General features: G+C 45.8%; 2 protein-coding genes across 2 annotated transcripts; one reads left to right on the forward strand and one right to left on the reverse strand.

The window, feature by feature from the left end:
- Positions 1-8,481: 8,481 nt before the first annotated feature.
- LOC136004276 (transcription factor Maf-like) lies at positions 8,482-9,444 on the forward strand. The gene has a single exon (XM_065660635.1). It carries the CDS (start codon positions 8,482-8,484, stop codon positions 9,442-9,444), a length of 963 nt encoding a protein of 320 aa, XP_065516707.1.
- Positions 9,445-19,427: 9,983 nt separating this feature from the next.
- On the reverse strand, positions 19,428-20,390 carry LOC136004275 (transcription factor Maf-like). Its single transcript, XM_065660634.1, has one exon. The coding sequence runs from the start codon at positions 20,388-20,390 to the stop codon at positions 19,428-19,430; it is 963 nt and encodes a 320-aa protein (XP_065516706.1).
- Between the last annotated feature and the right edge of the window lie 1,715 nt (positions 20,391-22,105).

Here is a 22,105-nt window from a genome sequence, read left to right on the forward strand (position 1 = left end):
GCCCTGGGTGAGGGGGCAGTGCCATGGGGCGGCTCCGGTGACTGAATTGCAACTAGACTGACGGGGACCTGGGGAATCTACCCTACCAGATCCACTGGTTAAATTAAAACTAGGGACTAGAGGAAATAAAGTGGAATTTTAGTGGTTACAGGAGCAAGTTATTTGGTATTAAATCAGAGAGAAAAGAATTCGTTACAGATGTGGGAGCTACTGGCCACCAGGAAAAAGAAAAAAAAAAAAGAAGAGAGGCATTCTTTCTGAAACCTTTAAAGTACAAATTGGAAAAACAAATAGGAATGCATAAATTTTTATGCATGCCAAATTCTCATAAATCTTTATTAGGGTGAGAAGCAACATTTAAAGAAGGCAAAATGGAATTTATAGTTAAAAATAATCAATTATTTGCAGTTTTGTGTTTATCTTTAATTCAGCAAAAAAAAAAAAAAAAAAAAAAAAAAACAGGAGGACCACCCTGAAATAGAAGAAAACCTTAATCAGGTGTATTTGGGAGTATGGGCATCTGAAGTTCCAGGTAAGGCAAAAAATGCTTTGCCTGTTAAAGTGGAAATAAAAAAGGGGGGGCTTGCTCAGTTAGAATAAAACAATATCCTTAAAATTAGAAGATCAAAGGGAATCAAAAATCATTGATAAATTTTAAAATATACATTATATACTCTCGGTCAGCTGCTGAGGTGAGTAGCTTGAGAGAAGACGCCTGCAACACCGGAGCGGAGAGGGGAGAGATCAGCGTCCAGGAGCCTCACCTCAGAGCGACAAGAGCCACTGAGGAGGGAACCTCAAGTCCTCAACAGGACTTCCCCAGGACCTGGAAGCTCTGCTCCCGCGAGGGGCTGACTCACAGGGGGCGGAGCCAGGAGGCGTGGTACCAGCTGGGAGTGGTTAAAATACCTACCTAGGGAGCGCAGCGAATGGAGCCGGCAAACAGAGGGGGTTGAGGCAGTTTGCTGGAGCAGGTGAGCTGGCTGGGAAGCTGGCTGGGAAGCTGGCTAACCGCCTCATCAAGAGGACTCGCCTGGAGTGCAGGAGGAGGAAGGAGTGCTTATTTGTGTGGAGAGATGTAGATGGATTGATTGACCAAATAGATCATGGTTACAACATGATTGAAAGCTGTAGTGAGTACTAATGTGGGTATGTAGACTGAGCCTTCCTGCAGGCATACAGCTGTGCAGGTCTCTGGCTACAGTGAATGCCTGAGCCTGGCACTTGTATTGGAGGGAGCCAGTGACACTGCTTGTGTTTGCTGTGAGCAAATAAATGACCTGCTCAGGCAGGTAGCTGAACTGAGGGAGGATGTTGAAAGGTTGAGAGCCATCAGAGAATGCGAAAGTGAAATAGATTGGTGGAGCCACACCCTAAGGCAAGGGCAGAGGGAAGTGGTTCAACAAGATATGGATCCCCTTCCCTCCTACCATCAGACAGAAGGAGAGAGCTTAATGGACAAGGAGGTATGGAGAGAGGTCCCTCCTTGGAGAGGTAAGTGAAAACCCTCACAATCTCTTCCTCCCTCCCAATTGCCCTTGAATAACAGGTATGAGGTCTTGGAAATACAGGGCCAGGTGAATGGAAATGGAGAGGCAAATCTGTCTAGTGAGTCACCCAGGGCTTGTCACTCGCCCCCATGCCTCAGAACTTCCCCAACCAAGAAGAAAAGAAGAGTAATTGTGGTGGGTGACTCCCTTCTGAGGGGAACAGAAGGGCCCATTTGTCAACTGGATCCACCCCACAGGGAAGTCTGCTGCCTACCTGGGGCTCAGATTAGAGATGTTAAAAAGAAACTCTCTGAACTGGTGCAGCCCTCTGACTACTATCCGCTGCTGGTTTTTCAGGTTGGCAGTGACGAAATTATTATGAGGAATGTAAGGGCAATGAAGAGAGACTTCAGGGCCCTGGGACGGCTGGTTAAAGGGTCTGGAGTGCAAGTGGTGTTTGCCTCCATACCTGTTGCAAGCAAGGGTGAAGGGATATATAGGAAGAGTCTGCAGATTAATGTATGGCTACGTGACTGGTGCCAAAGGCAGGGTTTTGGGTTTTTCAATCATGGGCTGCTGTATGAGACACCTGGTTTGCTGGTGGCAGGTGGGATACACCAGTCCCAGAGAGGAAAAAAGGTGTTGGGGCAGGAGTTAGCAGGGCTTATTGACAGGGCTTTAAACTAGATATGAAGGGGGGAGGGGATTTAACTGGGCCTGTTGGGGACAAGCCCAAGAGAAACATGCTAGGGATTGAAGGATGGCAGACTAAGGAGGACTATCAATCTCTTGTTTCACTTGTGGGAAAGGATAGTTTTTTAGACCCTGTCCCGCAGGGGAAAAAGGGTACTAGGACTGGCTCCCTGAAATGCCTGTACACCAATGCACGCAGCATGGGGAATAAACAGGAGGAGTTAGAAGTCTGTGTGCGGGCTAAAGGTTATGATCTAGTGGCAATTACAGAGACATGGTGGGACAGTTCACATGACTGGAATGTGGTCATGGATGGCTATGTCCTTTTTAGGAAAGATAGGTCAGCAAAGCGAGGTGGTGGAGTTGCTCTTTATGTGAGAGGGCAACTAGAATGTATTGAGCTCTGTCTGGGGTCGGATAAGGAGCAAGTGGAGTGTCTGTGGGTACGAAGTAAGGGACAGACTGGCACAGGTGATACAGTTGTGGGGGTCTATTACAGACCTCCTGATCAGGACGAAGGAGTTGATGAGGCTTTCTACAGGCAACTGGAAGTAGCCTCGTGACTACATGCCTTAGTCGTCGTGGGGGATTTTAACTACCCCGATATTTGCTGGAAGACTCACACAGCCAATCATTCACAGTCTAGGAGGCTCCTCGAGTGCATTGATGATAACTTCTTAATGCAAATGGTGGACATACCAACTAGGAGAGCAGCGCTGCTAGATTTAGTACTCGCCAACAAGGAAGGTTTGGTCGAAGTGGTGACGGTCAATGGCAGCCTTGGCTGCAGTGACCATGAGATGGTGGAGTTTAGGATCCTGTGTGGGAGGAATACAATACTTAGCAAAGCCACAGTTCTGGATTTCCGAAGGGCCAACTTTGGCCTCTTCAGTCAACTGCTAAGGGAAGTCTCATGGGAAAGAGTACTAGGCAGTAAAGGGGCTCAAGATAGTTGGTCAGCATTCAAGGACCACTTCTTCCAAGCTCAGGATCAGAGCATCCCAATGAGTAGGAAATCAAGTAAGGGATCTAGGAGACCAGCGTGGTTAAACAAGGGAGCTGCTGGGCAAACTCAAGTGGAAAAGGAGAATCTATGGATTATGGAAGGAGGGGCTGGACACTTGGGAGGAATATAAGACAGTTGTTAGAGGATGTAGGGAGGCAATTAGGACAGCTAAGGCCTCCTTGGAACTTAATCTTGCTAGTCGGGTTAAGGACAATAGAAAGGGCTTCTTCAATTACATAGCAAATAAAACTAACACAAGAGGCAATATAGGCCCACTGCTGAACGAAGTGGGTGCCCTGGAGACAGAGGATATAAAGAAGGCAGAGGTGCTGAATGCCTTCTTTGCCTCTGTCTTTACTCCTGCAGACTCTCCCCGGGGGCCCTGGATTCCTATAGCCCCAGAAGGAGTCAGGACAAAAGAGGAGTTTGCTTTGGTAGATGAGGATTGGGTTAGGGATCAGCTATGCAATCTGGACATTTGTAAATCGATGGGTCTGGATGGAATGCACCCACAGGTGCTGAGGGAGCTGGCGGATGTCATTGCTAGGCCACTTTCCATCATCTTTGGTAAGTTGTGGGAAACGGGAGAGGCGCCTGAGGATTGGCGGATGGCAAATGTCACACCAGTCTATAAGAAGGGCAAGAAGGAGGACCCAGGTAATTACAGGCCGGTCAGCCTTACCTCCATCCCTGGAAAGGTGATGGAACAACTTGTTCTTGACTCCATCTCTAGGCATATCAAGGATGAGGGGGTCATTAAGAACAGCCAACATGGTTTTGTGAGGGGGAAGTCATGTTTGACCACTTTATAGCCTTCTATGAGGAAGTGACTAGGTGGAGGGATGATGGTAGAGCAGTAGATGTGGTTTTTCTTGATTTCAGTAAGGCATTTGATACTGTCTCCCACAGCATCCTCATAGATAAGCTAAGGAAGTGTGGGCTTGACGATCAAGTAGTGAGGTGGATCAAGAACTGGTTGAAAGGAAGAAGGCAGAGAGTTGTGGTCAGTGGCGCAGAATCTAGCTGGAGGTCTGTGACTAGTGGAGTCCCTCAGGGGTCGGTTCTGGGACCAGTGCTGTTTAATATTTTCATCAACGACCTGGATGAGGGAACTGAGTGTACCCTCAGCAAGTTTGCTGATGACACAAAACTGGGAGGAGTGGCTGACACACCAGAAGGCTGTTTTGCCATTCAGCGTGACCTGGACAGGCTGAAGAGTTGGGCAGGGAGAAACATGATGAAATTTAACAAGAGCAAGTGTAGAGTCTTGCATCTGGGGAAGAACAACCCCATGTACCAGTACAGGTTGGGGGTTGACCTGCTGGAAAGTAGTGAACGGGAAAGGGACCTGGGGGTCCTGGTGGATAGGAGGATGACCATGAGCCAGCAATGTGCTCTTGTGGCCAAGAAGGCAAATGGCATCTTAGGGTGCATTAGAAAGGGAGTGGTTAGTAGGTCAAGAGAGGTTCTCCTCCCCCTCTACTCAGCCTTGGTGAGGCCGCATCTGGAATATTGCGTCCAGTTCTGGGCCCCTCTGTTCAAGAAGGACAGGGAATTGCTTGAAGGAGTCCAGCGCAGAGCCACAAAGATGATTAAGGGAGTGGAACATCTCCCTTATGAGGAGAGGCTGAGGGAGCTGGGTCTCTTTAGCTTGGAGAAGAGGAGACTGAGGGGTGACCTCATCAATGTTCACGAATATGTAAAGGGTGGGTGTCAGGATGATGGAGCTAGGCTTTTTTCAGTGATATCCAGTGATAGGACAAGGGGCAATGGGTGTAAACTGGAGCATAGGAAGTTCCACGTTAACATCAGGAAGAACTTCTTTACTGTAAGAGTGACAGAGCACTGGAACAGGTTGCCCAGGGGGGTTGTGGAGTCTCCTACACTGGAGATATTCAAGGCCCGCCTGGACAAGTTCCTGTGTGATGTACTGTAGGTTACCCTGCTCTTGCGGGGGGGTTGGACTAGATGATCTTTTGAGGTCCCTTCCAACCCTTGGGATTCTGTGATTCTGTGATTGATATAGATGGTATCGTAGTCCAGTGGTGGCCTGTTCCTAAAGGGAAAGGATGGTATTGGTTATGTGGAGAAAATGCTTTTAAGACTCTAGCCCCCAACTAGAAGGGGGCATGCACCTTAGGTGCTGTAATACCCAATTTTACTATTATTGACAGGTATCCTTCTGGGACCTCAATTTTAAGTTTTGCTAAACAAATTAAGCAAGGGTTTAACCGTATTAGTGAACAGCACACTGCATTTCATAGTTTTGTAAGAGGGCTAATTCCATCTTTGGGAATAAGTGAATTAGAGAAGGCAATTGTAAATATCTCAGCAACCATAGAGGAAATGGAAAGTAAAAGCATTGATATAATCCAGGCAGAATGAGAGATAACTAGCCTATCAAAGGTGGTATTACAAAACCAAATGGCTCTAGACATGTTATTGACATCACAAGGAGGGTTTTGTTCCATAATCAATAAAAGTTGTTGTTCCTATATAGACCAAAGTGGCAGATTTGAAACAGATCTGGAGGAAATTTGGAAACAAACGAAGATATTTCATGAAATGGCCATGGATGACACCTCCTGGGATTTTGGAAAAAAAAAAAAAATGGAGAAAGTTCACTTCATGGTTACCTGATCTCTCCTGGTTGAGGCAACTGGTGGCAGGCATATTGGTGTTAATTATTTTAGTATTGATTACTTGTGGTATAATACAATGTTCTCTCTGGTGTTGTAAATGATCTATGATAAATTATGAAGACTGGAAAAGGAATGAAATTAAGCACTAAGTAGAAACGGGAAATTATTTCAAAAAGACTTTTGATGGTAATGGTAATATATAAAATATCGCAAAAGAATTTGCAAAAGGACAGAAAAAGGGGGGATTTGAGACAAGGGGGACACAAAATCACAACATGTAATATATAAATCTTTAGAATCAGTTTTAAGTTATGTTAAGTTTGATGGCTGTTGCCTTAGGGTGGCGTGGCGACCTATCTCAGGAATGGCACGGCTACCAACCCCAGGCCGCTCGCTCCATCTGCTCACAGACACCAATGTGGTGGACGGCAAATGGCGTTTATTGGTGGGTTACACGGCATTATATACTCTGAGTTTACAATGTCACTTCCGTCTACTTACATCACAAACCAAGCGTTACTGGCTCTAGGGAGAGGGGCCTTATCTTCTTATCTTTCCGTACAGCGTGACATCTTCCGATCGCCGAGCCCTAACTACCACATTTTCCCCCTCCCTATGCTCAACTAAATAAGCCAAAATATAAAAGTATAAAAGCATGCACCATAATCTCATAATAACAATAAAATTGGCTAAAATCTAATAAGCTCTAAAAGAGGTATATCATTATCTACTTATCTTGAGGTATATATCACAGACAAACTTGAATATAAAACATAAGGCACGTAGAGCAAGAGGTACCCAGGGGGTAACTAAGATCAGTGGGGTATAATTGGAGATGGTGAAAGGAGACTTCGAATAAGCACATTTTTTAAGCAGTTGTCGGCGTTCTATCAACATAATATCGACTCGTTCTAGCCGGCTCTTGACAAACGACATAAGCTTGTTCAGGACACAGGGTCCAAAGATCAGTGCCATCACGATCATTGCAATTGGCCCCACCAGGGTAGATATCAGGGTGTTTAACCATGGTGAGTGGTTGAACCAGGTTTCATACCACCCTTGTTGGGCTTCTCTGTCCCTTTTTCTTTTTTCTAGACCTTCTCTAAGTTTGGTCATGGTATCTCTGACGACTCCAGTGTGATCTGCATATACACAACATTCCTCTCTAAGCGCTGCACACACCCCTCCTTGCTGTAAAAACATTAAATCTAATCCTCTCTGGTTTTGCAACACTACTTCGGACAATGATCTGATGGATTTTTCTAAAGCAGTTATTGATTGCTCAATTCTTACCAGATCCTCATCTACAGCCGTCCTTAGTGCTTTAAATTCTTTGCTCTGTTGCACTAACGAGGCTACTCCTGTACCTACTCCCACACCTCCTAGGATCATTAATGTAGCTACTGTTAGTGCTGTAAAGGATTCTTGTTTGGATAAGTGATGTTCTGAAGTGATCTGTGAGTGGTAAACAAACTTTTCAGAATGACAGAAAATTCTGGGAACTATCAAGCTAGGAGTGAGAGCAGTGTGTGTCAGTCTTGCAAAGCTAAATGTGTGTTTAAAATGCACAGCACCAGCTTTCCCTCCTGTCTCTTGGGCTGTAGGAGCAGAGTCCAAACATTCGTGCTCTACTCACTCTGATGCTGGAAAGGCCACAGATGGCACCGGAGAAATTGGATTCAAATGGACTTATAGGAGATAAAGCGAGGAGCGAGAGCAATTTTTTGCTGTAAAAGTTGCAAAGCTCACTGTGCTGAAGAAACAAAGCAGAAGCTTTCCGTCCTGGCAATTCGGCTGTGAGAGTAGAGTCAAAACATTCGTGCTCTACTCGCTCTGCTGCTGCTCTGCAGAGAGCTGACACCTTAAAAGTTGGATACAAATGGACTTTGAGGTGGGAAAGTGAGGAGTGACAGCAATGTGGCTGACACAGCTGCAAAGCTCACTGTGTGCTGAAGATGCCCAGCACCAGCATTCACTCCTGGTTCTTCGGGTCTGGGAGTAGTCAGAACTTTCCTGCTGTACTATGCTGTGCTCAGCCGAGAGCCGGCACCGGAGATTTTGTATTCCAAATGGATTTGTGAGGATTTCCTCATTTTCAAATGGGCAGTCTTCAAGAAGATGGTTGTCCTGGGTTCAGCACTAGCAGTCATTTTTCTCCTTCTTTGTTGCTGGTGCAGCGCCATATTTTGACTTTTGGCCTGGGAACAGAGCTGATAACATGAATATTTTAGTCTGACCAAGGACTTTCTGAGCCTCGTGCTCTGCCAGGGAGGAGGGAAAGCTGGGAGGAAGCAGAGACAGGACACCTGACCCAAACTAGCCAAAGAGGTATTCCATACCACGGCACATCAAAACCCCAAAACCGCCCCCCCCCCCCCCAACAAACAAACAAAAAGCCCCAAACCTTTACGCAAAAGGCGAATAGCAAGAGTACGTCGCTGTGATGCTTCAGCAGCAGCAGAGATTCTGCAAAGTATAACGTGGAGCGGGAAGGCCGGGGCGAATTGGAGCAGAGGCTGAGAGAGGCAGAGACAGGAGAGAGCAGAGCGGAGCTTGCCAAAAATCAAGCTAGGTCACTCGGTGGCAACTCAGAGCAGTCCCCTCGCTCCTGGAGCATACCCTTTCTTGTAGAACTCTCAGCAGCAAAAGGATGGCATCAGAACTGGCAATGAGCAGCTCCGACCTGCCCACCAGTCCCCTGGCCATGGAATATGCAACTGAGTTCAATTTGATGAAGTTTGAAGTGAAAAAGGAGCTGGTGGAGACTGATCGCATTATCATCCAGTGCGGCTGCTTGATCGCTGGGGGATCGCTCTCTTCCACCCCGATGAGCATGCCTTGCAGCTTGGTGCCCCCGTCCCCCATTTTCTCGGTGCCCAGCCCCGTCTCTGGCATCGACCAGAAGACCTACCTGGAAGACTACTACTACTGGATGACGGGCTACCCACAGCAGCATAACCCGGAGGCGCTGGGCTTCAGCCCCGAGGACGCGGTGGAGGCCCTGATCTATAGCAGCCACCACCTGCTGCCCGTCACCTTCGATGGCTATGCTAGAGGGCAGCCGTTGGCCGCAGCCGCCGGCAGCTCCGAGCCGGCCGAGGAGATGGGCTCGGCGGCAGCCGTGATGTCGGCGGTGATCGCCGCGGTGGCGGTGCAGGGTGGCGCGCCCCACTGCCACCCACACCACGGCGTCAGCAAGCACCCCCACGCCGCGGCGCCGGGCAGAATGCCGCCCTCCTCCGCCTCCTCGGCCGCTGGGGGACTGCATCACCTGCACCAAGGCGGCGGCGGCGGCCTCCACTTCCATGACCGCTTCTCCGACGAGCAGCTGGTGACCATGTCGGTGCAGGAGCTGAACCAGCAGCTGCGGGGCGTCAGCAAGGAAGAGGTGATCCGGCTGAAGCAGAAAAGGAGGACCCTCAAAAACAGGGGCTATGCCCAGTCCTGCCGCTTCAAGAGGGTCCAGCAGCGGCACGTCTTGGAGTCAGAGAAGAACCAGCTGCTGCAGCAAGTGGAGCACCTAAAGCAGAAGATGTCCAGGCTGGTTCGGGAGAGGGACGCCTACAAGGAAAAGTACGAGAAGCTGGTCAGCAGTGGCTTCAGAGAAAACTGATCTAGCAGTGGCAACCCTTCCTCTCCAGAGTTTTTCATGTGAATGCCCACAGCCTTGCCATGATACACAGATAAGACTCCACAACTCGTTAAAGTTGTAAAGTAGGTATGCTTTATTCAGCTGACGCGCATGGGGAATAACTCCTCCAAAAGCATGCGCACCTCAGTGTTGTTTCCCTCTACATGGTTAGTAGGTCAAGAGAGGTTCTCCTCCCCCTCTACTCAGCCTTGGTGAGGCCGCATCTGGAATATTGCGTCCAGTTCATCCTTGTGGCTCTGCGTTGATTAAGGGAGTGGAACACCTCCCTTATGAGGAGAGGCTGAGGGAGCTGGGTCTCTTCAGCTTGGAGGAGACTGAGGGGTGACCTCATCAGTGTTTACAAATATGTAAAGGGTAGGTGTAGGGATGATGGAGCTAGGCTTTTTTCAGTGATATCCAGTGATAAGACAAGGGGCAATGGGTGTAAACTGGAGCATAGGAAGTTCCACGTTAACATCAGGAAGAACTTCTTTACTGTAAGAGTGACAGAGCACTGGAACAGGTTGCCCAGGGGGGTTGTGGAGTCTCCTACATTGGAGATATTCAAGGCCCGCCTGGACAAGTTCCTGTGTGATGTACTTTATGTTACTCTGCTCTTGCAGGGGGGTTGGACTAGAAGATCTTTTGAGGTCCCTTCCAACCCTTGGGATTCTGTGATTCTGTGATTAACTGAATGTCAATTGGAATATAATACTCCTATCTGGACAGTAAAGGAATATGATGGGGAAAGTTGCTGATTGGTTTAAGATCTCAGGGCAATCAATAAAACAGCAGAGGATATTCGTCCAGTAGTAGCTAATTCGTATGACTTACTAAATTGATTAATAATCAGAAATGGTTTGCCATCCTGGATTTAAAGGATGCTTTCTTTTGCTTACCATTGGCCAAAGAAAGACTAAGTTATTTGCTTTTGAATGGGAAAATCCTGACACAGGAAAGGAAACTCAATTAACTTGAACAATATTACCTAAAGGGTTTTAAACAGTCCAGCAGTTTTTTGGAAATCAGCTAGCATGAGAACTAGAATCATGGAAGCCACCTACTCAGATGGGACTCTGTTACAATATGTGGATGACTTATTAATTGCTACTGAAACAAAGGAGGAATGTATCCAGTGGATGGTGGAATTATTAAATTTTCTGGGACTGAATGGTTATCAGGTATTCAAATGAAAGGCCCAACTAATCCAAACCTGAGTTTCCTAGTGATTCGGAGAAAACTCCAGGAACGAAGTTGCCAACAAAGTTTTCAAGCTGACAAGCAGGTATTCTTTATTGCGGCGCCAAGAGACACGGGGGATAGCTCCACCTAACGTGTGTCTCCTCAGTTGCCACACACGCTATCCTTTTATAGTCACTGGGCATACATACATACGTATTCTTGAGGCTACGTATTTATTACATCATTTTCCAGAAAGCTCCCCGCATGTGTACAGAATTGTGGTGGTGGTCTCTTAGGGTCATTTACTTCTTCCAACAATCTTCATCACTTCTGGCAGCCTTTGAAGCATGCGCAGTAGATGTTTACACCAGTTTAATTGGCTCGTTAGCACCAGAGACTCCTATCCTCCTATGTATCAGTTAGTTTAGCTCTAGCCCATCCTGGACACCTGCCGTTCCCAGATACTCCTTATCCCTGTATCCTGTTTTTCTGGACTGTTTTTCTTAAAACTATGTCAACTATAACGATTTATCATGTGAGAGAATTCTCAGTGTGTTCTCTAGTTGTCCTCTATTTTTTCTGTATGTATCCTGCACCTCAGTAATATTCCACTGCTACTGTTACAAAGCTATTAAACTTAACATAACTCAAAACTAATTCTGAAGGTTTATATATATTCCATTTCGTGATTTTTGTCCTCCCCTTGTCTCAAACTCCCCCCTTTTTCTGTCCTTTTGCAAATTCTTTTGCAACATTTTATATGTTACCATTACCATCAGAAGTCTTTTTGAAATAATTTCCTGTTTCTACTTGGTGCTTAATTTAATTTCTTTTCCAATCTTCATAATTTATCATAGATCGTTTGCAACACCAGAGGGAACATTGTATCATACCACAAGTAATCAATATTAAAGTAATTAACATCAATATTCCTGCAACCAGTTGCCTTAACCAGAAGAGATTGGGTAACCATGAAGTTAACCTTTTCAATATCTCTTCAAAACCCCAAGAGGTGTCATCCATGGCCATTTCATGAAATATCTTAGTTTGTTTCCAAATTTCCTCCAGGTCTGTTTCAATTCTGCCACTTTGGTCTATATAGGAACAACAGCTTTCATTAATTATGGAACAAACCCCTCCTTGTGATGGCAATAACATATCTAGAGCCATTCCATTTTGTAACACCACTTTAGGCTGGTTATCTCTTGTTGTTCTGCCTGGATTATATCAGTGTTTTTATTTTCCGTTTCCTCTATGGTTGCTGAGATATTTACAATTGCTTTTTCTAATTCACTTACTCCTAAAGACGGAATTAGCCCTCTTATAAAACTATGAAATGCAGTGTGCCATTCAATAATAGGGTTAAATCCTCGCTTAATCTGTTTAGCAAAACTAATAGAGGTTCCTGAAGGATACCTGTCAATAATAGTAAAATTAGGTATTACAGCACCTAAGGTGTATGCTCCTTCCCAGTTGGGGGGTAGAATCTTATAAGCATTTTCTCCACATAACCAATACCATCCTTTCCCTTCAGGAACAGGCCACCACTGACCTATGATACCATCTATATTAATAGTATGATTGCATTTTGAATGGTGACCTACATCTGTGGCATTTGAACAAGCATGATTTCATACCCTGGTTCCTGGTGTAATACATCTTTGTGCACAGGTGTAATATTTATTACCTGGATTAAGATAAACTATTCCAAATTTTAACCTTTCTTTCGGATACAGATTACTAGTGTTCACCCACAAAATTGCCCACAAGACAGTGTTATGAATTGGAATTCCAATCAATGGGAGATCCAGGCTTTCTTCTGATTTAGGCAACTGTGCACATACCCAACAGTCACTACGATTAAAAATATTAGTAACATTCTGCACTAATTTCAGGTACAAATTCTGGTCCCAAGCTTGTGAGCCAGTAATCACATAAGTCCAAATCATGATCGACGCAATTTCATATGTAAGGGTCCTGAATGTTCGATCTGCCATGTTTTCCGTGGCTCTGGTGCTTTCTTTACTCTTGAATAATGTGTTCAAGCAGGTTGTTCACTGCTGTAAAGGTGGTCTGTAATATCTGGTATGGTCCGCTCCACTTCTCCTGTAGAGGATCTCCTGAAAAAATTCTTAACATAAACTCAGTCTCCAGATCTGAAGGGGTGAATCGGATAATCCAAACCTCTTGCTCTTGTCCCTACTATTCTCTTATTTATCTTTTCCAATTGTTTTCCCAGATTGATCAAAAACTGTCGGAGATAGCCTTCTCCCACTTCCTGAAGACTTTCCCCTTTAAACTGGGATTGATATGGTCTTCCATACAAAATCTCAAATGGGCTAACCTCTTATTTTGACGGAGGTTTAGTTCGAAATCTTAATAGAGCCAGTGGTAACGCCTGGTACCAATATAAATTTGTTTCCTGACGTATTTTACCAATCTGTTGTTTAATCCGATGGTTCATTTTTTCTACTTGCCCACTGGCCTGAGGCCTGCATGGAACATGTAGTTGCCAATCAATTTCTAATTTTTTTGCTAATTTCTTGTAACAATTTTGCACTAAAGTGTGAACCCTGGTCGGAAGATATTGTCGCTGGTACTCCAAAATGAGATATTATTTCATTTAATAATGTCTTAATCACCTGTCTTGCATTAATTATCCTACAAGGGAATGCTTCTGGCCATCCTGAAAAAGTATTCGTTAACACCAACAAATATTGATAACCCCCTTTTCTTGGTAATTCAGAAAAATCTGTTTGCCACTGCTGTCCTGGATAACTTCCTCTCACAATTGTCCCAATTTGATTTCTATTTTCAGTTTTAGGATTATTCTTAAGACATAGCTGACATTGTTTTGTTACTAATTGAACTGTGGTGTATAGATGCCTTCCTACAATTTGTTTATCTAAATATTTATGCAAGGAGTTGCTACCCCAATGAGTCTTACTATGTTCTTCCTGAACTAACTTCCAGAGTTGGTTATAGGGGATTACAATTTGCCCATCAGGTATTTGAACACAATCCTCTTTATTTTCCTGTCCCTTTAGATCCTCAATCAATTTTCTATCCTCTTCTGAGCATCTAGGTTTAGATTTTTCAATTATTAATTTGCTGTCAGGGATTAAGGACATGATTTGAGATTATTCAGCTGCTCGTTTGGCTTCAAAATCAGCCAAATTATTTCCAATTTCCTGATCAGAGTCACCTTGATGTCCCTTACAGTACATAATAGCTACTTCTTCAGGTAGCTGAACAGCTTCTAGTAATTGTAGGATTTCTGTAGCATGTGTAATCTGTTTCCCTTGTGTGTTCAAAAGTCCTCGTTCTTTCCAGATAGCACCATGTGCATGTACCATGCCAAATGCGTACTTAGAATCAGTCCAAATACTTACCCTTTGATCTTTAGCCAATTCCAGGGCTCTCGTTAATGTTATTATTTCTGCCTTCTGGGCAGAGGTGTTTGCAGGTAAAGGTTTAGCTTCTATTACCTGTGAAGTGGTGGTAACGGCATATCCTGCCTTTCGTTCACCATTTTTCACAAAGCTACTGCCATCAGTGAACCAAGAATCGGCGTCTTCCAGAGGTTTTTCTTTCAAGTCTGGTCAAGACAGTGTCTATGGTGGCCAAGCAGTCGTGTGTTAGTGGTTCTGTGGATTGTTCCTGCAAAAAGGATGCTGGATTCACAACATTAGTGACCACAATTTCTATATCATCCTGTTCCACAAGGGTGGCCTGGTATTTTAAAAAACCTGAAGGAGATAACCAGTGGGCTCCTTTCTGCTCCAGGACTGCTGATACCACATGGGACACTAGCCCAGTAATCTTCTGTCCCAAGGTGAATTTGCGAGCCTCTTCAATATTCATGATGACTGCTGCCACAGCTCTTAGGCATCCGGGCCATCCTTTGCTTGCTTCATCCAGTTGTTTTGAAAAATACGCCACTGCTCTTCTGTATGGTCCTAGTTTCTGAGCAAGGACCCCCTAGGCTATTCCTTGTTTTTCATAGGAATATAGCCAAAATGGTTTAGTTACATCCGGAAGTCCCAGAGCTGGAGCTCTCATTAGCTTTATCTTTAAATTTCTAAAAGCCCCCTCTGCTTTATCAGTCCAGTCCAAAGAGGGAGGGTTTCCCTTCAACAGTTTGTATAGTGGTCTTACCAGAACTCCATAATCATGGTTCCAAAGTCTGCGGCATCCAGTCATTCCCAGGAATGTCTGGAGTTCCTTGACGGTTGATGGTCGAGGAGTCTGGCAAATGGCTTCTTTTCTGGCAGTTCCAAGTTCTCTCTGTCCTCCTGTTATTCCATATCCCAGATAGGAATCTCGGGTTTGGATTAGTTGGGCTTTTTGTCTGGATACCCAATAACCATTCAGCCCCAGAAAATTTAATAATTCCACTGTCCCCTGGATACGTTCTTCCTTTGTTTCTGTAGCAATTAGCAGGTCATCCACGTATTGTAACAGAGTCCCCGTCTGAGTAGGTGGTTTCCAGGATTCTAGTTCTCGTGCTAACTGATTTCCAAAAATTGTTGGACTGTTTTTAACCCCCTGAGGTAATGCCGTCCAAGTTAATTGGGTTTTTCTTCCTGTATCAGGATTTTCCCTTTCAAAAGCAAATAAATTTTGGCTTTCTTTGGCTAATGGCAAGCAAAAGAAAGCGTCCTTTAAATCCAGGACGGCAAACCATTTCTGATTTAGTTTTAGTTTGGTCAATAAAGTATATGGATTAGCCACCACAGGGTGAATATCTTCTAGTATTTTATTTATTGCTCTTAAATCTTGAACTAGCCTATAGCTTTTCCCATCTGCTTTCTTTACTGGTAAAATGGGTGTGTTATATTCCGATTCACATTCCACTAATAAATCGTATCTTAAAAAATTATCAATTATTCCTTTAATTCCCCTTCTGTCTTGTGTTCTTAAAGGATATTGTTTTATTCAAACTGGGCAGGCCCCCCTTTTCATTTCAGTTTTAATAGGCAAAGCATTTTTTGCCTTACCTGGAATTTCTGATGCCCAAACTCCTGGATCCTGGAGAAAGGGTTAATGCAAAAGTGTGGTTGCTGTCAGGTATTTATAGTTGCTGCTGAAGCAGGCAGGCAGGCAGCTGTACCTGCTGCGGAGTAGGCAGGCACTTGTAGCCGCTGCTGAGCAGGCCACTGTTTGTAGCCGTGCAAAGCAGGGTGAACAACTTCGGAACAGCCCCCCCCCCCCCCCCCCCCAAAAAAAAAAAATACCCACAAACAAAAACCAACCAAACAAAAAAAACCCCAAGAAACAAAAACCAAACCTCTCCATCTATTGAAGTATTGAGGCAGTTTGTAGAGACACCACAGACAAAGCCTAAATGGCACCTGCAACACAGTGGGCGCATAGTAGGAGCCTTGCTTAGTGTGTTTAAAGTAACCTGGGGGTGAATCCAACAATTGGAGGAACAGATCGCTTGAAACAAGAACTGCTAACTGAAAAAGCGGGAGGGGTAGTGCAACCACAAGCTTTATCAGCTGTCATCTAAACAGCATCAGGGTGGCAGAGAAAGAAGAAAAAAAAAAGGATAATGATGCAGCAAACTGTAGAAGAGATGTTAGAACGAATGGCACGGGTACCTATGGGGCATCAGGCAATGTTGGTTGAGGCAGTAAAAGCAGTGGGAGAGGCAATTCAAAAAAGTTATTCGCAAGTATTAGCGGCCTTGGCACCTTTGCAAGCCACCAGTATGGTCAAGGGTCCTTGATGTTTTAGATGTGGTCAAAATGGGCACATGAGAAAAGAGTGCCAGCACTCGGTTTGGTGCCCTAATTGTCAAATGGATAACCATTGTGCTGCTACCTGTCAACGCTAACAGAACCAGTCGGGAAACAGGCAGCGGAGCGCCAAGACCCGTCACACGATGATCCCAAGCATGGGTACTACAGCCCCTGCACCTCAACGTGTGTACGCAGCATATCAAACTCCATCTCCCTGCAACCAGCCACCGCCGACAGCCTCAGAATGGACTTGGCAACCGCAGCAGATACTACCTTATATGATAAGACCGTGTCATTGCTCTCTACCGGAATGTATGGTCCTCTGACGTTAAATAATAAGCCTATAGGAGCCTTGCTACTGGGGAGATCATCATCTGCCTTGAAAGGACTATTCATTGTTCCAGGTGTCATCGATGCTGATTATATGGGTGAAATTACGTTAAATTATTTATGCATCTTTGGTGATGAACAAACTCCAGCGGTTGTTAAGCACTTTTTACAAAAAGAAGCGCAGAAGATAAAGCCTTCTTTTAAGGCGTACTATCAAGATCCTAATACAGATTTGTGGCAGGGACCGGCAGATGTAATGTATTTGGGCCGTGGTTACGCCTATGTTTCTGCTCCCGCAGGACCCTTGTGGGTATCATCCAAGTGACTAAGACTGGCTGTTGCAGAAGCTCCAGTGATGGTGTCTCCGAGCTAGTGTATGGACCCTGACTCGCAGGCCCAGGAGGAGCGTCGCTTGCGCCGAGCGCTACAGCCACTAATAGAAGAATTTAACTCCTTAATCAACACAGAGCTTTCGTTGAGCACGATTGCCCTCCTAGATCCGGTCCATGGCCACAGGCATAGAGTGGTACAACTGAGATTGGTGATACAACAAGTGCTTTGATAACTCTGTAGTTTTTGTCATCAGTGTGACCCTACAGTAGAATTGTATTGTGGTGGTTGTCAGTCTATAAGGCATCTTCGCCAGAGTTAGCTGAAACAAAGACTTTTTGTATAGTCTGTCAAATTATCTTTTATATAACCCGCTTATAGCGCTTCAGAAATATTTAGCTGATTTTAGAAGTACAGATTTTGAATTACTCTATTTAATTGAAAATCGAGGTTCACTTCATAGAGCTGCATATACGTTTGCTTTACAAGCTGCTTCGCTGTTATAGGTCTCATAATTATAGGGGGTTTGTTACTTTGTTATGCCTTCCAATATTGTTCTGCTTGTTTACAACGACTCCTGACTCAGTCCTTATTCCTTTATAAAGAAAAAGGGGGAATTGTGGAGGATTGGCTTGTTGAAAAAGGTCAAAAGGTCACGTTCCCATCAACGAGCTGAAACAAGACATCTGTGTAGAACATGGTGCAGACTTCTCATGCCAGATAATGAGGAACTGAAGGACACCGGCAAACAGCAACATACTATGACCAATCACAGCCAAGGACACTAAGCGATAAGTGCATGAGAAGGAGGATGGTGGGGGGGTGCACGGTGTAGCTGCAAGAATGTAGAGCTTACACAATGCCTTATTTGTGCCAGAACCAATCAAGTGCCTAGTATTTGCATATTTACTGTTATCTTAACCGAAGGTAGAAGCCCAATAAACGAAGCTTGCTGTTAACTCATATTGAGTCATCCAAGTCTTCCTTTCACGACAGGACACTAACACAATAATTTTTTGTCCCAAGGTGAATTTGTGAGCATCTTCAGTATTCATGACAACTGCCGCTACAGCCCTTAGGCATCTGGGCCTTCCTTTGCTCACTTCATCCAGCTGTTTTGAGAAATATGCCACTGCCCTCTTATAGGGTCCTAGTTTTTGAGCAAGGACCCCCAAAGCTATTCCCTGTTCTTCACAGCAATATAGCTAAAAGGATTTAGTCACATCTGGAAGTCACAGAGCTGCAGCTCTCATTAGCTTTGTTTTTAAATTTCTAAAAGTCCCCTCTGCTGCATCAGTCCATTCTAAAGAGGGAGGGTTTCCTTTCAACAGTTCATATAGTGGTCTTACCAGAACACCATAATGATGGATCCAAAGTATGCATCATCCAGTCATTCCCAGGAACATCCGGAGCTCCTTGATGGTCGAAGGTTGTGGAGTTTGACAAATGGCTTCTTTTCTAGCAGTTCCAAGTTCTCTCTGTCCTCCTGTTATTTTATATCCTAGGTAGGAAACTCAGGTTTGAATTAGTTGGGCCTTTTGTTTGGATACCCGATAACCATTCAGTCCCAGAAAATTTAATAATTCCACCATCCACTGGATACATTCTTCCTTTGTTTCAGTAGCGATTAATAGGTCATCCACATATTGTAACAGAGTCCCCATATGAGTAGGTGGCTTCCATGATTCTAATTCCAGTGCTGTTTTCCAAAAATTGTTGGACTGTTTTTAAACCCTTGAGATAATACTGTCCAAGATAACTGAGTTTTCCTTCCTGTGTCAGTATTTTCCCTGCGGAAGATGAACGGACAGCATGCTGATTAATGTAATCAGAAACCGACCTTTATTCACTTCAGAGCACTGCCTTTTATTGGAGAAACAGTTACTTAGTTCCAGTGAAAACCAGCTTTGTGGTTTGGACATTGACCAGACTCCTAAAGGGTATGGGTGACAGCTAGAGGTGAAAAGTTCAGGCTCGATGAAGACTCATTTACTTCATCTTGAAGACCCCTACTCACAAGAGGAAGACTCATTTACTTTATCTTGAGACCCTCGCCCACGCCCACGGGGGGGGGGGGCACTGCGCAGGCGCAAAGGAACTTCTAGCTCATTATAATATGAAGCGGGGATAGGATATGAATATGTATAGGTGTATTGTGTAACCTTATGAATATGTATAACTTTAGAGAATAAATGTAGAGGGAAACAACACTGAGGTGCGCATGCTTTTGGAGGAGTTATTCCCCATGCGCGTCAGCTGAATAAAGCATACCTACTTTACAACTTTAACGAGTTGTGGAGTCTTATCTGTGTATCATGGCAAGGCTGTGGGCATTCACATGAAAAACTCTGGAGAGGAAGGGTTGCCACTGCTAGATCAGTTTTCTCTGAAGCCACTGCTGACCAGCTTCTCGTACTTTTCCTTGTAGGCGTCCCTCTCCCGAACCAGCCTGGACATCTTCTGCTTTAGGTGCTCCACTTGCTGCAGCAGCTGGTTCTTCTCTGACTCCAAGACGTGCCGCTGCTGGACCCTCTTGAAGCGGCAGGACTGGGCATAGCCCCTGTTTTTGAGGGTCCTCCTTTTCTGCTTCAGCCGGATCACCTCTTCCTTGCTGACGCCCCGCAGCTGCTGGTTCAGCTCCTGCACCGACATGGTCACCAGCTGCTCGTCGGAGAAGCGGTCATGGAAGTGGAGGCCGCCGCCGCCGCCTTGGTGCAGGTGATGCAGTCCCCCAGCGGCCGAGGAGGCGGAGGAGGGCGGCATTCTGCCCGGCGCCGCGGCGTGGGGGTGCTTGCTGACGCCGTGGTGTGGGTGGCAGTGGGGCGCGCCACCCTGCACCGCCACCGCGGCGATCACCGCCGACATCACGGCTGCCGCCGAGCCCATCTCCTCGGCCGGCTCGGAGCTGCCGGCGGCTGCGGCCAACGGCTGCCCTCTAGCATAGCCATCGAAGGTGACGGGCAGCAGGTGGTGGCTGCTATAGATCAGGGCCTCCACCGCGTCCTCGGGGCTGAAGCCCAGCGCCTCCGGGTTATGCTGCTGTGGGTAGCCCGTCATCCAGTAGTAGTAGTCTTCCAGGTAGGTCTTCTGGTCGATGCCAGAGACGGGGCTGGGCACCGAGAAAATGGGGGACGGGGGCACCAAGCTGCAAGGCATGCTCATCGGGGTGGAAGAGAGCGATCCCCCAGCGATCAAGCAGCCGCACTGGATGATAATGCGATCAGTCTCCACCAGCTCCTTTTTCACTTCAAACTTCATCAAATTGAACTCAGTTGCATATTCCATGGCCAGGGGACTGGTGGGCAGGTCGGAGCTGCTCATTGCCAGTTCTGATGCCATCCTTTTGCTGCTGAGAGTTCTACAAGAAAGGGTATGCTCCAGGAGCGAGGGGACTGCTCTGAGTTGCCACCGAGTGACCTAGCTTGATTTTTGGCAAGCTCCGCTCTGCTCTCTCCTGTCTCTGCCTCTCTCAGCCTCTGCTCCAATTCGCCCCGGCCTTCCCGCTCCACGTTATACTTTGCAGAATCTCTGCTGCTGCTGAAGCATCACAGCGACGTACTCTTGCTATTCGCCTTTTGCGTAAAGGTTTGGGGCTTTTTGTTTGTTTGTTGGGGGGGGGGGGGGCGGTTTTGGGGTTTTGATGTGCCGTGGTATGGAATACCTCTTTGGCTAGTTTGGGTCAGGTGTCCTGTCTCTGCTTCCTCCCAGCTTTCCCTCCTCCCTGGCAGAGCACGAGGCTCAGAAAGTCCTTGGTCAGACTAAAATATTCATGTTATCAGCTCTGTTCCCAGGCCAAAAGTCAAAATATGGCGCTGCACCAGCAACAAAGAAGGAGAAAAATGACTGCTAGTGCTGAACCCAGGACAACCATCTTCTTGAAGACTGCCCATTTGAAAATGAGGAAATCCTCACAAATCCATTTGGAATACAAAATCTCCGGTGCCGGCTCTCGGCTGAGCACAGCATAGTACAGCAGGAAAGTTCTGACTACTCCCAGACCCGAAGAACCAGGAGTGAATGCTGGTGCTGGGCATCTTCAGCACACAGTGAGCTTTGCAGCTGTGTCAGCCACATTGCTGTCACTCCTCACTTTCCCACCTCAAAGTCCATTTGTATCCAACTTTTAAGGTGTCAGCTCTCTGCAGAGCAGCAGCAGAGCGAGTAGAGCACGAATGTTTTGACTCTACTCTCACAGCCGAATTGCCAGGACGGAAAGCTTCTGCTTTGTTTCTTCAGTACAGTGAGCTTTGCAACTTTTACAGCAAAAAATTGCTCTCGCTCCTCGCTTTATCTCCTATAAGTCCATTTGAATCCAATTTCTCCGGTGCCATCTGTGGCCTTTCCAGCATCAGAGTGAGTAGAGCACGAATGTTTGGACTCTGCTCCTACAGCCCAAGAGACAGGAGGGAAAGCTGGTGCTGTGCATTTTAAACACACATTTAGCTTTGCAAGACTGACACACACTGCTCTCACTCCTAGCTTGATAGTTCCCAGAATTTTCTGTCATTCTGAAAAGTTTGTTTACCACTCACAGATCACTTCAGAACATCACTTATCCAAACAAGAATCCTTTACAGCACTAACAGTAGCTACATTAATGATCCTAGGAGGTGTGGGAGTAGGTACAGGAGTAGCCTCGTTAGTGCAACAGAGCAAAGAATTTAAAGCACTAAGGACGGCTGTAGATGAGGATCTGGTAAGAATTGAGCAATCAATAACTGCTTTAGAAAAATCCATCAGATCATTGTCCGAAGTAGTGTTGCAAAACCAGAGAGGATTAGATTTAATGTTTTTACAGCAAGGAGGGGTGTGTGCAGCGCTTAGAGAGGAATGTTGTGTATATGCAGATCACACTGGAGTCGTCAGAGATACCATAACCAAACTTAGAGAAGGTCTAGAAAAAAGAAAAAGGGACAGAGAAGCCCAACAAGGGTGGTATGAAACCTGGTTCAACCACTCACCATGGTTAAACACCCTGATATCTACCCTGGTGGGGCCAATTGCAATGATCGTGATGGCACTGATCTTTGGACCCTGTGTCCTGAACAAGCTTA

This window comes from Lathamus discolor, chromosome W, assembly GCF_037157495.1.
Source record: "Lathamus discolor isolate bLatDis1 chromosome W, bLatDis1.hap1, whole genome shotgun sequence".
Classification (NCBI taxonomy): Eukaryota; Metazoa; Chordata; class Aves; order Psittaciformes; family Psittacidae; genus Lathamus; species Lathamus discolor.

What these genes read in the sequence shown, in the direction of transcription:
- LOC136004276 (XM_065660635.1), top strand. Translation starts at nt 8,482, where the DNA reads ATGGCATCAGAACTGGCAATGAGCAGCTCCGACCTGCCCACCAGTCCC.
- LOC136004275 (XM_065660634.1), bottom strand. Translation starts at nt 20,390, where the DNA reads ATGGCATCAGAACTGGCAATGAGCAGCTCCGACCTGCCCACCAGTCCC.